Genomic DNA, 14,600 nt, shown 5'->3' on the forward strand with positions numbered 1-14,600 from the left:
TCTCTCCCTCTTCTAACACTTTTCTCATCTACTCCTCCTTCTCTCCTCCCTTTACCGGACTCACTCACTCGCCCACTCTGTCTCTTTACCTTGCCGTCTTTTTTTCCCCCCACTCTCCTCCCCTTGCCTTCTCTGTTTTCGCTCTGCTACACTGTGGAACGGTGGAAAAGCTTTTTATATCCCACACATCACAGCCCAGTTACAATCAATAGCATTTATGTCTGCTTGAATCGGAGGGTTTGCGAACATGGGCACCGTTCACATGCACGTACCTCCACACACACACACACATGAACTTGCACGTATTTCCCACCCACACATACACACAGGCACACATCTGATCTCATCCATCTTCTCCATAACATAATTAGAATCAGCAGCTCTGAGATGACTCACACTGCTCGAGACAGAGAATAAACTCGGCTTTGATCGGAGGGAGGGGGTCTCCACTCTGCTAAGAAACTGGCAGGCTCACCCCAAAACAGAACAGATTTAAGGTGTCAAAGAAAATCAGCTCAAAGTAAATTCAATTTCACTACACACACTGTTCTGAGTAAATTGCAATCATCTCAGTCCATATAGATGTGTCTACATCAAATTTTAACAGAGGAGAAGAGAGGAGAAGAGAGGAGAGGAGAGGCAAACAGACAATAAAAGAGCAAAAACAGAGGTTAGGATAGAAGTAGAAGGAACAGATGAAATGAGAAGATGAGAATAAGTTGAAAAGAGTGGAGAATGGAGGGACTGAAAAAGCAGTAAAGAGAAAATGAAGAGATAGTAAGATAAGAGGGATAAAGACTGGAGGTTGATGGAGACGAGGAGGTTAGGGTGAGGAGAGAGGAGGTGTGTAAATGTGTGGTGTGGTTGTGTGCTTGTGTGCACATGACTCTGTGTGTGTGAGAGAGAAAGGGCACTTGTGAGTATGTGTTAGTTTATTGATTGTTAACGGGCCTGTTCTCTCTCTGTTGTCATGAGATAAGGCAGAGAAGCATTTTTCCTCCACCTACACACACACACACACATACACACGCACACACACACCTGTCCTTAATGTTTTAGAAGTGTAATGATTGATTGCCGAGCAGCAGGTTTGACATTGAACCCAAAGAACACACGGCTGTAGGTCCTGCCATCTCAGATATTACTATAGCATCTGTGTCTTTCTACATGTATGGCTCCTAGTGTGTGTCTGTGTGTTTGTGTGTGTGCATGCATGTTCATCCCGCCAGGTGTATATAGAATGGGAGCTTAGAGGCCAATGTTCCTGCTGTGCTGATAAATCACCCTACTAAAATATTAACACATAGTAGTGTGAGTCCATGTATGAGAGGGGGGGGGTGCATGGGACCACCTAACTTGACTATTGGAGAGTAACACTGACATCACATGTAAACCATGAACATGTTCTTGCTTGTTTCAGTTGATATTTATGAATAGGCAATGTAGGAGAATTTTGATACTTTTGCAGTGTGAAATTACAGCCTGAAAATCATTTCTGGTCAGTTTCCATGGAGCTCAACTGCTGTCAGTTTCAACAAAATTACCACAACGTTTATTCTGTATAATCAACATGATGGAACGCTGTGTGTTCGTTTGTCTCTTTACCCTGTCCTCCACCAGGCCTCAAAATGGCTCTATGATCCTCTACAACCGTAAGAAGGTGAAGTACAGGAAAGATGGCTACTGCTGGAAGAAAAGGAAAGACGGGAAGACCACCCGAGAAGATCATATGAAGCTCAAAGTGCAGGGAGTAGAGGTGAGAGGCTGCAGGGGAAAAACAAGTCCATGATTGTTTGGCGCTGAGTATGGTTTCACTGCCAATCTTGTCCTTAACTTACTCTCCTTCACTCCGAGGAGACACATACATGTTACACAAATGTACGCACAAACACACATGCTGAGAAGCTACAGGCCAATATGTTACCGGAGAGCGAGTGATGTCCCTCTTTTTCTCCCTCCCCGCTCCTCTTTCTGTCTCCCTCTCTCTCTCGCTCTCCACCTCCCTCTCTCTCTTTCTGAAAGATAAGAGTGTGTTTGGCCTGAGGCCAGGAATGATGTCAATGCCTCCTTCAGCAGAACAGAGAGGGGTATCGATCCAGTCTCAAGGCAGCGTCTGTGTGTGAGTGAGTGTGTGTGTGTGTGTGTGTGTGTGTGTGTGTGTGTGTGTGTGTGTGTGTGTGTGTGAGTCACATCAGCCAGCTCAAAAATTGATTATTCAGCAGGAATATACCAAGAGGTGAGAGGAGTGAGCATGCATGTGTCAGAAACAGAAAGAATGAGGTAGAAGGGAGAGGGAAGGAGAGACAGTTAGGAGACACATGGATGTTTACAGGGGGCTCAGTAGTTTTGTGTTGAAGGTGAGCAGGAGACAGGCAAGACACAAGACAAAGACACAGAGGTAAGGGGAATAATTGAGATCAAATATTCCCATCTGCACCTCCATTAGTTATGATCCCACACTCACATTTACATTCATCGCACATACATATTTTTGCCTTCCTACATGAACACTCACATACACACACAAACATATACAAAGACAAGTGTTTCTCTCCCTGGTAGTTGCTCAGTAATTGTTTGTGTCACCTCTTCCCAGGACCCCCCCAAGCAAGCAAGCAGCGTGTAGAGCAGGGGACGGGAATGAGGGAATGAGCAGAGCAGCGAGATGAGCAGAGGGAGAGAAGGAGGATGGGGAGAGGCAGGAAGCTGGAGAGAAAAACATAACCCTGGATGGAGAGCCTCCTCATATCGAATGGAAATATATGGAAATGCACTCTGCCTTTGGCAAAACACACTTTAGATAGAGGGCGGGCTACTTCTCAGAAGAGGCAAAATGGCGAGAAAATATAAGTGTGCGCAAGTGTGTTTGAGAAAGAAAACAGGACAAGTTTTAAGTGTTGATTATATACAACCTGATTGCTGAGTATTTGTGTTTGTGTGTGCATTGTGTTCTTTAAAAAACAACCAATTTATATGTGTGCATGTGTATATTGGTATGTGAATGTGTGTGTGATTCTTGTATTTAGTGCATGTAAAAAAAGTGGCTGTGATGACCTTGATAGAAGATTTCTCTGTCATCATTTCATCCTTCCAACACACTCTTCCTTAGGACTGGGTATCGAACCTCAATACTTTTGGAGTATTGATCAAGATGTTTCCGCAGCACAGAATATCAAACGCTTTCAAGAAACTGGAACCTGACTCTGAACCTCTTCTTTACTTATTCTTTAATCAGATATTTACTGATTCACATGCTAATTTAATTAATGTTAGACTATTGCATTCAGTCAAAGCTCTTGCTTTGGGAAGGTTGTTAATTTGTTAAAACAAAATAGGTTATTTAGCATAACATTTTTAATATTCTTCAGACTCTGATGCAAATAAAATGGTTTTGGTATTAGTTTAGAAACTCGAGCACTATACTGGCACCAGTATTGGGACATTTCATATACTGACGACACTTCATACCAAACTAATTATTGCAGACACTCTGAAGTGGTGCTGTGTTGTATATCAACCTCTGCAAGCATATATTTGGCCGATTTTCACACCCACACACATGTATACATTATTTTGTAATGTCTCTCCATCTTGTCCACCATGACACTCCACTTTCACCCGATGCTTTCCTCACTTTCTCCTCCTCTTCTTTGTCCTCGTCACTGCTACTGATACCTCTTGCAGTGTCTGTAAGCTGACAACATTGTGACGTTTTGTGAATTCCAAGTGGGTTATGTCTAGTCTTGCTGAGGCAGTAAATTTCACAATCTCTTGTGCTGTAATTGTCAACATCAGATTTATGGTATTTTAGAAAAAGACATTTGGGAAAAAAACACATACAGCATGTTTGCAATTTAGTTTTAGCACCACAATCAATACAACCTAAGTGGGTATAACCTGAGTTCTCCTCTTCTGTTCTCTCCTTCACTGTTCTCTCCTCCTCTTCTCCTTTTTCACTTTTTGTCTTGCTTCCTCCTCGCTTTATCCCTGCAATCTCTCCTCTCCTCTCCACTCCTCTCCTCTCCTCTCCTCTCCTCTCCTCTCCTCTCTCTAGTGTCTGTATGGCTGCTACGTCCACTCCTCCATCATCCCCACCTTCCATCGTAGATGCTATTGGCTGCTGCAGGTAAGCCCACCCCCTACCCCACCTGACCTTTTCTCACACATTTATACACATACAAAACAAGATTTCCGCAGGATTTATAGTGTGGTGATAATTTGTTAGTCGCTGTCATTTATAGCAGGATAGTTTTTCAGGCCTTCTCCCTGATATTATGGCCATTCTGTAACATTTATTGTTGCTATGTTAAGGCTTTATTCACCATTCTACACAAAACTGGACAACCAGAAAATATATAGTCTATTATTACACTTTTTACACAAACCTTCATCTGTTAAACTGCCCATTATATTTTCAAAACAACACTAAGCTAAACCATAAACCAGCAATAAACATCCTCCTCTTCTGAATTAATGAGGCAGACTATACTGAAAATACTATCACAAAGCTGGGCTCATAATAAAACTTGATGTTGTTTGGCTGAGCGGAGTGTCCTACACTCAAATGACTCAACAACCAGAATATACCTAGAATACGCTCTTGTCCAATGCTAACATACAGTGCAGAGCAGTGAAAGCATTTCTTTTCCAGAAGTTGACTGTAACTTCCCGAGCACAGTGTGTTATCTAACCCTGACTCCCAATACTTAGAGTGAGCATCAAGGACTGAGGCCCTGCTCTCTATGTGGTCCTCTCCAAGAAAACACCCTGGAGCTACAAAGAGCACACAACATGCTCACCCAAACACACACACACACACATATACACAGGTGTCCCCCTGTGTATAAAGGCATGTTGTTTTTCATAGAGATGTTGGACTCACTCTACCGCTCATGTGAAAGACAACAGAGAGCAGCAGTTGCACGCTTTCACACACACACACACACACACACACACACACACACACACACGTCTCTCCCTCTATTGACCATGCAAGCTATGGTCACTAGGACCTCATCATCTTCAGGCGACAGGTTACATGATGAATCTTAAACATGTCCGCATACATTTACACTGCCTCTCTCTTCATCTCTCTCTGTTCATTTCAAAGAAAATATTGAATACCCAGCAACGTGCATTTAAAATATGGAAATGCATATATATTTATGTATTCTTCACCAGAATTTCCTGCATAAATTGTCACAAGAAATTTACAGGGACATTCCAGCCACCGGCTGTAAATTGAATATGCCCTTACTCAATTTTTTTTTTCAGCATCCCGAACTAGTTAGATCCCTGCAGTCTGAAATTATGAAGGGAAATTTTTAGTTGCTTTATCTGTAATGTGCCATTTTCTGCTCTTTGCACAGATATCAGAACACATCAGTGATTATGATCATAAATCAGTCTGTGAGTGCTGTTGCATTGCACAGTGTGGTGCTGTAGCAGCCCACTGTGCCATCCTCTTTTGGAGAGAAAAGTGTTCCACCTCAGCAGGTCCTCCCCCTCACCTGAGTCTGTCTACTGAATCTTTCATCAAGAGGAGCTTCTCCCTCCCTCTCTCTCTCTCTCTCTCTCCCTCGCACAATCACACATACGTGCACACATACTCACTCACTCACACACGAATGTGAATGCACTTGTTGAATCATTCATGGGGTAGAAAGAAATTCCATAGGTTTGCTTTTGCCCTACTGTATAGTGAGAACTACTCTGAACTGTTGTCCCCCCCTTTGTTTATCTCATTCTCTCTATCTCTATATATATTACACACACTCACCTACACACAAACACACATGTAGACACTTCCTCAGCCTCTGCAGGGTAAGAAAGAGTGATGAGTGGGCTTGAGCTGTTAAATCTTTTATGGGCAGGTGAGAGAATCTTATCTGACACGCTATGTCCGACCTCCTCCCTGACCTCCACTTGCTCTCCCGCTTTCCTTCTGCATTTCCCCTCCATCCACTCCCTCTGTAAATAGACTCTATCATTGTAATCTTTCCCTCCCTGTATGTTGTAAGAACATGACAATGAATTAATGAATAAAGGGCCATGTTAAACTAACGCCAGGTGCATGCATGTCTGTGTGGTTGTGTTTGTGTCCCTGTGCTGTAGAACCCAGACATTGTGCTGGTGCACTACCTGAATGTACCGGCAGTGGATGATAGCGGGAAGCCATGTGGTCCTGTCCTCTGCTCCATCAACACAGACAGGAAGGAGTGGGCCAAGTGGAGCAAGGAGGAGCTCATTGGACAACTCAAACCCATGTGTGAGTTAGCTTTACTTTCATTTCAGCACTCACCTCCCTCCTACTCTAAAGCTCTCTTGTTTCAGCCCTCACACTTGTCCTAAACCCAGGGATATGAGTCACCTTGGGTCAATAACAATACCACTTGTCATGGTACAGTAGTGATGAAAAAGATAAAGGCATACTCTACCCAAGCTTCAAAATTAATCTGTAGGAAGTGTAATAAATCTAAAACACAGATAATTTGATAATATTTTTCAGGCTTTATAAACAACTTGGCAGCAGAATGAGGAACAGTCTGGAGCTGTGCCATCATTTATTAGATGAGACAACAGGTGCTTACAACAATTCAGGGGAGATGATATGAAAATTTCTCTCTTGCATGAAATAAAAATATCTAATCTTATCTTATTATTGCTGAAGGTAAAGATAAATCAACAGGCCAAAAAACAGCAGCTGGAATTGCCAAAAGGTGTATTCAGACATTAACAATAGCCTTATTCTTATTTAAATTTTGATTAAACATTATTTGGAGCATCATGTCCTTCCTGTCAACATGAAATGATGACAGCACTTTACAAAGTAGTGATAAACTTCAAGATAAGCCTCCTTTTTGAAGAGACATTGAGTACATATATACCATTCAGCCAGGCTTCATACAGATTTGGCAATTTTTTGTTTTTGATGATTCGAACAGTCAGCGGCATGCTGCCACCTAGAGGTGGATACATTTTACATCCAAGAGAGGGAGGGATAGAGAGAAGGAAGATGGAGGTGCCCAAAATATCCAGCATGTATTATTCATAAATGAGCATCAGGGAGTAGATAACTCCAGTACACACACTAACACACATACACACGCACACTTACCTAATCTCACCTGTCTTGATCTGGTTTGGAAGGGCAAATAAGGACAGCTCCCCAAAAGTGAGGGGATTGTTGACTTAAGTACTACTTCAATTCTCACTCTGCTGACTAAATCATATTCCCTCTTGCTCTTTCTACCTGCCCTAATTTGCTCACACAAAATAGCTTTCTGTTTTTTCCTTTCCTTGCTCTTCTCTCTTGATCACTGACATGATTCCTCTAAATTTTCGAAACTGGCACTACCTTCAAATGTTAAAATTTCATGTGTTGTAGAAGCAGCAAATTGTCCTTTTTACATATATTTATTTAAAATGATTGAACACTCATGCATCTGTAACAGTATCACAGTATTCATGAACTCAGAACACTGGAGGGCGCTATTACACACTATACATTGCTTAAAAGATTAACCTGAGCAACTGAAAGGACAGAAAATGACAACAGTAGCTATTGTCTTAATGATTTTCCTTTGCTTTGACGTCCCTTCATTCAGGTGCTGGAAGCAGCTTGCATCAAAAATGTTCCAGTGTCAAGCAGCGCATCATCTCATCCAAGCAGGAGTCAGGGGCAGCAGCAGGAGGTGGAGCTGCAGCGGGTACCGGTGTAGCGGCAGGCCAGAGAGCTGAGGAAGCAGATGGCACAGAGGTCCAGAACAGTGATGTGTCAGAGGGCCAGACAGAACCCAGTCCTGGAGGGGGCAGGAGCAGAGCGGGTGGAGGAGAGAGGAGGAATGGCAGGTTAACCAAACCCTCTTTACTCCCACAGAGCAGCATGGAGGTGTCCTCCTCCACTTCCACCAACCAGGTGGAAGTCCCTGACACCACCCAGAGCTCCCCATTGTCAATCACCAGTGACATGGCTGACAGCCCCGCTCTCGCCATTGGGGCTGGCTTGTCGCAGAGCACAGCTGTATTCATGTCTGAGGTCACCACGCTGACTGGAGATTCGGTTTACTCTGCTGGCCACACCCACCTGTTGGCATCCACCCACGAGAGTACCACCGCTGGAATCCTGTTGGCTGTTGCCCCTGAAAACCAGAGGTTTGCGTCGTTTCCTGGTGGGGTGGGCTTAGGGGAGGGAGGAGAGTTGGTTCTGTCCAGCTCTTTAGACTCCAGTGGAGGTGTCAGCCTTCCTGAAACCACCATGACCTTTGACCCTGATTGCTTCCTCAACAATCCCAAGCAGGGCCAGACGTATGGAGGAGGTGGAGGGAAGACTGAGGGGTGTAATGGTGATGATGGAGGGCTCCACTGTTCTTCTAATGGCTTTGTCTACAACCCAGCCCTCGTCAACAACATCAAGACGGAAACGACTCCCCTGGAGCAGCCGCTGGCCACTCAGAGCAGCTATGTGGGAGAGGGGACAGGCCTTAGCCCCAGCACCACCCTGGAGCAAATGGACTTCAGTGCTGTCATGTCATCAGCCTGTGTCCCAAGTCTGAGTCAGACTGCACACCACCCCTCCCCGAGCCTCTTCCTCCAGGCCTCCCCCCAGACAAACCAGCCCTCCCAACTGCAGACCAATGGTACTGAGGCAAGCCAGGAATCAGGTGAGGCCCAAGCTTACATAGGTCTGCCTACGGTGCCAACAGACTCTCCGGTCACCAATGGAGATCCACATACACACCTCCACCAAGCCAGCCCAGACCAGCAGGCCCTGTGTGGAAGGAATGGACAAGGAGCAGCAGTGGGATCTTTTCCCCTGACAACACAGGATACTACCGTTGACCAGTCAGGCAGCAGGGGACATCGAGAGGTGGGGGGCTTGGACAAGGCTTCTGAGAATGGAGGAGAGTTACTACTCAAGCCAGGAGATCCTCATGAGGGCTACGTGAGTGTGGACACCGAGCACTACCTGCAACCCACAGATGACAATGGAGGAGGAGAGGAGGGTGGAGGAGGTGGTGGTGGAGGAGGTGGAGGGGGAGGAGAAAATGAGATTCTCTGTAATGGTGTAAGCTTGCCAGGGGCCAGCAGTTCAGTGGTGGCCAGTCCTCAGTCGATAGCTGCTGGTGCAAGCATCGAGGGGGCTCTCTACAGCTCTCCTCTTCCTCAGCAAGGTGGGGGCGTGTCAGCTACAACAGCTGGGGCAGGAGCCATCAGTCTGGAAGGTTTTGAGGCTTCATTTGGAAGCCAGTTCTCTGATCTCATCAATGATTTCATCTCAGTTGAGGGGTCTGGGGGTGGTGTGGGAGCAGCTGTCACTGGGGTTCTGATGCCCCAGGAGGGGGCAGCAGGAGAGGAGCAGGGCACAGGAGCAGGCCACCTGCAGGGCTCAGAGGTGGAGCAGGGAGCTCTGGGACTGCTCCAGGAGACTGGGAGGCTGTTTGGTGTGACAGACTACTCCCCAGAGTGGTCTTATCCAGAGGTTAGTAAACCCAACATGATTATCATTCATTATTTATTCATGGTACCCTACAGTAAAATCAGTCCCTCCACCATATGATTGACGGTTGCTTGTACTGATGTTAAACACTGAAATCATGTTCAGCACAATTTGTGCTAAGACCGCCAGCCTGGCTGTGTGGTCATTAAGGAGTCAGAATATCTCAGACTCAGCTGATTGGATTTTGATGAAATTTCAATATTACACTGCTTCCCCTGGGTGACTTCGTTAATGTACCCATGTACCACTTATAATATCTCAGACACCAGTTCTGTCATTGAATTATGATGAAACTTGTGGAAACATAGCATCTTAGCACCATTAGTTACGGAAAAAAACAATAACTTGCAACAGTTAGTACAATTAGTGGAAAAAATTGTCGAAAATAATTTTAACAACTAACCGTATCTCCAACGTGTGCACATATTCAGCTAATATTTTTCTTCAGCTTTCTTCCAGGATCATCAGTGTTACATCATCCTGATTCTTCCATAGTTTTGCGTTTCTTGAAAAAACAACACAGCTCAAAGAGTGATTGTATAATTTTTAGAATGAGCTAAAAATGAGCACTATAAATGCCAAAAAGAAACGTCTACCAAATGCTGATAAATGGCTTTGAAAATTGAATCTTTTTCATTGTTGTGTGATCTAACTTCATGATTCCAGCATTTGTGGGGGACAATTTGTTGTTATTATTATGTATTATTTTTAGCTACACTAAAGAGAGCACGTGGCAGTGTTGTTCAGATGGCTCATACAACTTTGTTCCACTTGGATGTAAGGAGCTGCACAGCCTCTAGGGGCTGCTGCCAGGCCTTTTAGTCTCACAAATTTGTCATTAACAAAATAGTAATTACTTTGTAAATGAGGCAGGTTATACTATCTCTCAGTTTAGATTTATATTTATTTATAATAGAAAAAACAAAAGGTTCAAGTTTTAGGCCACTGTGTCTCTGGGGTATGTTTTAGTGATAGATGGAATCAGGATATTTAATAGAAACACTTTTCATGTAAACACATATTCGCTTACACATGCGCACATATCTTTACAGATTTGGGGTATTTTGGAGCAGATAATCTTAGACAACAGGATATGGTAGTTTTCACACAGTCATGTCATTCTCACACAGACTCTTGTATCTCTTTGCAGACTACTGTATGTTTACACTTACACGCAGTTGCAGTTTTCTGCGGACAAAGAAGCTACACTGTTTGATATAATACTGAAGCCTGTATTTGTGTGCGGCAGGGTGGAGTGAAGGTGCTGATCACAGGGCCGTGGTTGGAGTCGAGCAGTGAGTACAGCTGTCTCTTTGACCACATCAGTGTCCCTGCTGCCCTCATCCAGCCTGGGGTGCTGCGCTGCTACTGCCCAGGTATCACACCGGTGTATGCACTCACTCTAACACAACTCACTCTCCTTATTACTGTCTAATTAATGGAAAAACACTATTCTTTGTTTTTAAATCTAAACCTTAACCTCATTAACCCCTATAAGAAACATTTTCTAGCAAAAAAGTTTTTCCCCAGCACACAGAGATAGAGTCTAATGATGTCAGCTGCACACCCTTATTGGGAGATGCAGTCATTTTTATACAAAAAGAAAGGAACAACACACTAAGAGCATTGTGAGGAGGGAAATCACACAATGTACACAGTGCTTAGAAATGGTTCTTTGGCTGGTATAGTAGGTCATATCCTGCTACATTAAGTGTGATCAGGAGAAAACTGTTAGGCAAATAGTCTCTTGCAGGCACACATGGGCAAAAGTAACACTAGACAGTCACAGTCTATAATAGTTACCATACTGTCCTAAAATTATTCTTTGAGAGGAGATCTATCTCCACATATAGTCAGCCATACTTATGCCTTACCTCATGTCTGTTTCCAGCCCATGACACAGGACTGGTGATGCTACAGGTAGCTATGGGTGGTGAAGTCATCTCTTCCTCCGTGGTGTTTGAATACAAGGCGCGTGACCTTCCTGCCCTGCCATCTTCTCAGCATGACTGGCTGTCCCTGGATGGTGAGAGCATTTGTTTGTGTATTTTTAGGGAGGGATGCACAGTTACACTCTTACAGTCTGGTGTTATTTATTCAATAAAGAGCATAAACCATAAACAGAAGGAGACTTGAGCATAACGGCTTCATTGTGTGCCTAGAGTGTTGCATGTATCAGTAACAAACGCAGCATAGAGTGAGCAAATGCGTGTGTTTTTTAACATGCACTTGCCTGTTATATTTGGACTCAAGAAAGTTAAACCTCCAACCCTATACCCTTCTCTCATTCTTAGTTTTTAGTATGACTTTTACACCTAGCTAGCTTTGCCATTTCTGATAAGCTAAAACTATGAGAAAACCTGTTGATGTGTGTACATGTATGTGTGTGTTTGTGTGTGTGTGTGTGTGTGTGTGTGTGTGTGTGTGTGTGTATGTGTGTGGGGCTGTCTTTGTGCTGCTCTTTTCTGTTGGATGCTCTGTCATGCTGTGAGGTGTTTTGTCTACAGCCACTGATGTACTGACCAGTGTGGTGACATTGCTGCTGCTGTTTGGCTGAACTGAGTTCTTCTGTGCCTGCAAGCATCTTTTTTTTCTGTTATGGCTCTCTGTCTGTGTGCAGATTGATTCAAGAAGGAATCTAAGATACTGAGCTGTTTTGACACCTGTTTCTTTGGAAGGTGTTAATGTTTAGCCAAGATTCATCACAGCTTTAGGATTAGTCTGTGAGATTTTTTTTTTAGGGCACAGTCATTTATTAAGTCCATAGTGATGGTTTGCATGTTGGGGGGCTCAGGATTATTTTGTTTGAGCTGCAGATGTTAATATTGTGATTGTTCATTAATATTGAATCAAATTAAAACTTGCTTCAATTAAACAATTAAATGTCCTTTGAGTCAGCTTTGGGGATTGGTTGCAAATGTCTGCACAGCACTAGGGGGGTTAGTTTCTCTGTGCAAATATAACTCCTGATGCAGCTGCAGCTCGGAAACACACGGGTCTCCTCAGCGAGGCATGTCCTGGGTTACTCTGTTCGCCCCCGTCTCTGTGTTGCGCAATGCGGCAATGCGGCTCTACAGTCACAGCAGGCTGGCTGTTTACTGGAGTGAAGGGCAAGGACATCATAACACAGTCGCCGGTCCATTTGAGAGTCAGAACGTGGGCCACCACCGGCAGTGTGCTGTGTAGCCTCATAGACGCTATATATGGGCTCAGCCTTTGACTTTGAGCGGTGATAGCGAGAGTTGGATGGGCGCTCTGCCTATTTTTGCTCAGGTCCTTTGTTTGGTCTCAAATACACAATCGAAGGCTCAGTGCCTGCAGAAAATAGATAGAGATGCATATTTTAAGTAAATACGCGTCAGCACACGGCTTTGCCACATGCCATTGCTCCAGTTTAGTTTGTGTGCAGTCTATTGTTGTGCCGATGACGACCGAGCCCCCTGCAGCTCTGAGTCTGGCGGGCGGATTTGAAGCGCTGCTCTCCCAGACACAACGTGGAGACCGCTCTCTCTCTCTCTCTTTCTCTCTCTCTCTCTCTCTCTCTCCCTCTCCCTCTCTCTCTCTCTCTCTCTCTCTCTCTCTCTCTCTGCACTTAGTTGTGTTTTGCTCGTTCGGAGTAGCAATGTGTGAGTCGCACACTTCAAACTAACGGGGTTGAGCAGAAGCGGGAACAAAGAGAGCAGCAGATAGAGACTCGCTGTTTGGGTTCGTAGCTTGTTTGATTTTTAAACTGATGATAACTTCAAAACGCGCTCTTTTATTCTGCGTCCAGGTCTGTGTTGTTTGTAGCTGAGTTAAGTTTTCTTTGTCATCCTGCTGTAGACTTACATAAACGTGCCTGTTGTCTAAATGATGTGTTTAAGCGTTACGCTCCTTTTTTGCATTCAAGGATTCAGTCAAAAATATTTGTAGCACATGTGGCGATCGACCGCTGTAGATTTCAGACAAAGGGACGTAGAAAAGCCACAAGTCCACACGCTGTTTGCACGTTACATGTTTGGACTAAAAGGCACGCCATAGCCTGCTTGATTTTTGTTGCAGACCTGATGATCAGCCGACAGTGTGTTCAGCGTCTTTGGTTGACGTGTGCAGTTTCAGCACCAGCACGAGTGGAAAGCGCCACTGAAGTCCATAACAACAAATGCAGGGAGGCTAATGTGGCTCCTGTATAGGCCCAGATAATAACAGGCCTGTAGGCATAGACATGTGGGCATGTTGTTGATCACCCATAGCTTGAATGCAGAGATACTTTGCTTAGTAGAGGTTTACAGTTTTTTTTTTTTAGATGTTCATGATTTCTAGCCTACTGAAAGTTTATCTAAATGGACCCCATGCCAAAAGTATATTTATCTGATTAATTATTTTCAATTAATTTGACAGAAAAAAAAAAATCTGCATCTGCAAATTTGTTTGCATAAATGGGTTTGTGAACTTGAATTTATATATACTGGGTCTGGGATTTTAACTCTTGTATTAAACCTACACTGTAGGTGTACCAAATGTAAACTGGTTTTACAAATTATATTGAACAAGTTTCATCAAAGTTATGGTAGACATTTAATAGAAATAGAAAGGTTTGCAGTGCAGTCATATGTTATCAGAATTTGTAGATGTCACTTCAAACTGTAAGGGCCTGTGCAGAGGTTAATTTATTGGAGAGTAATCCATGGAAACAAAGTGTTGTTGGGGGAAAAACCTACAATAGAACAGAGGAACTGTCACAAAAGAGTCCAAAGCTGGTCAGTAAATGCACAAGTATCCAGTACAGCTGATAGTAATCATAAAGCAAACTTTGAAAAGCAGTTGATTTTGCACCCAGGAGCAGGACAATAAATGATCAGTAATCCAAGGAGGCACAGCCTTTATAGAAGCTGTAGTGTGTCACCAGAAAAAAATAAATAACCAAAACAATAAATAAAATAGGCGAATTTCTTAAATTTGCATTTAGATTATGTGGTTAGAAACCTTTATTAAAAAATAATTGCATTCAATTGATATTGACATTTAATGAATTCTAAAAATGACTGAAGGAGTTTCCTGTGTTGCCTCTCTCAATGTGTTCCACATCCTTCATAACATGAGCCGAGCAGCATCTACACTG

General features: G+C 43.7%; 1 protein-coding gene across 6 annotated transcripts in view; it reads left to right on the forward strand.

Annotated features, from left to right (window-relative positions):
• LOC130178999 (calmodulin-binding transcription activator 1-like) overlaps positions 1-14,600 on the forward strand; it is a 54,363-nt gene that overhangs the window by 28,130 nt on the left and 11,633 nt on the right. For all 6 annotated transcript variants that reach the window (XM_056391702.1, XM_056391694.1, XM_056391719.1 and 3 more), the window contains 6 exons: positions 1,621-1,756; positions 4,055-4,126; positions 6,115-6,268; positions 7,608-9,481; positions 10,749-10,875; positions 11,391-11,525. In XM_056391702.1, coding sequence (XP_056247677.1) covers positions 1,621-1,756; positions 4,055-4,126; positions 6,115-6,268; positions 7,608-9,481; positions 10,749-10,875; positions 11,391-11,525 — 2,498 coding nt within the window. The remainder of the gene's footprint in view (positions 1-1,620; positions 1,757-4,054; positions 4,127-6,114; positions 6,269-7,607; positions 9,482-10,748; positions 10,876-11,390; positions 11,526-14,600) is intronic.

The sequence above is a fragment of the Seriola aureovittata genome, chromosome 2 (assembly GCF_021018895.1).
Source record: "Seriola aureovittata isolate HTS-2021-v1 ecotype China chromosome 2, ASM2101889v1, whole genome shotgun sequence".
NCBI lineage: Eukaryota > Metazoa > Chordata > Actinopteri > Carangiformes > Carangidae > Seriola > Seriola aureovittata.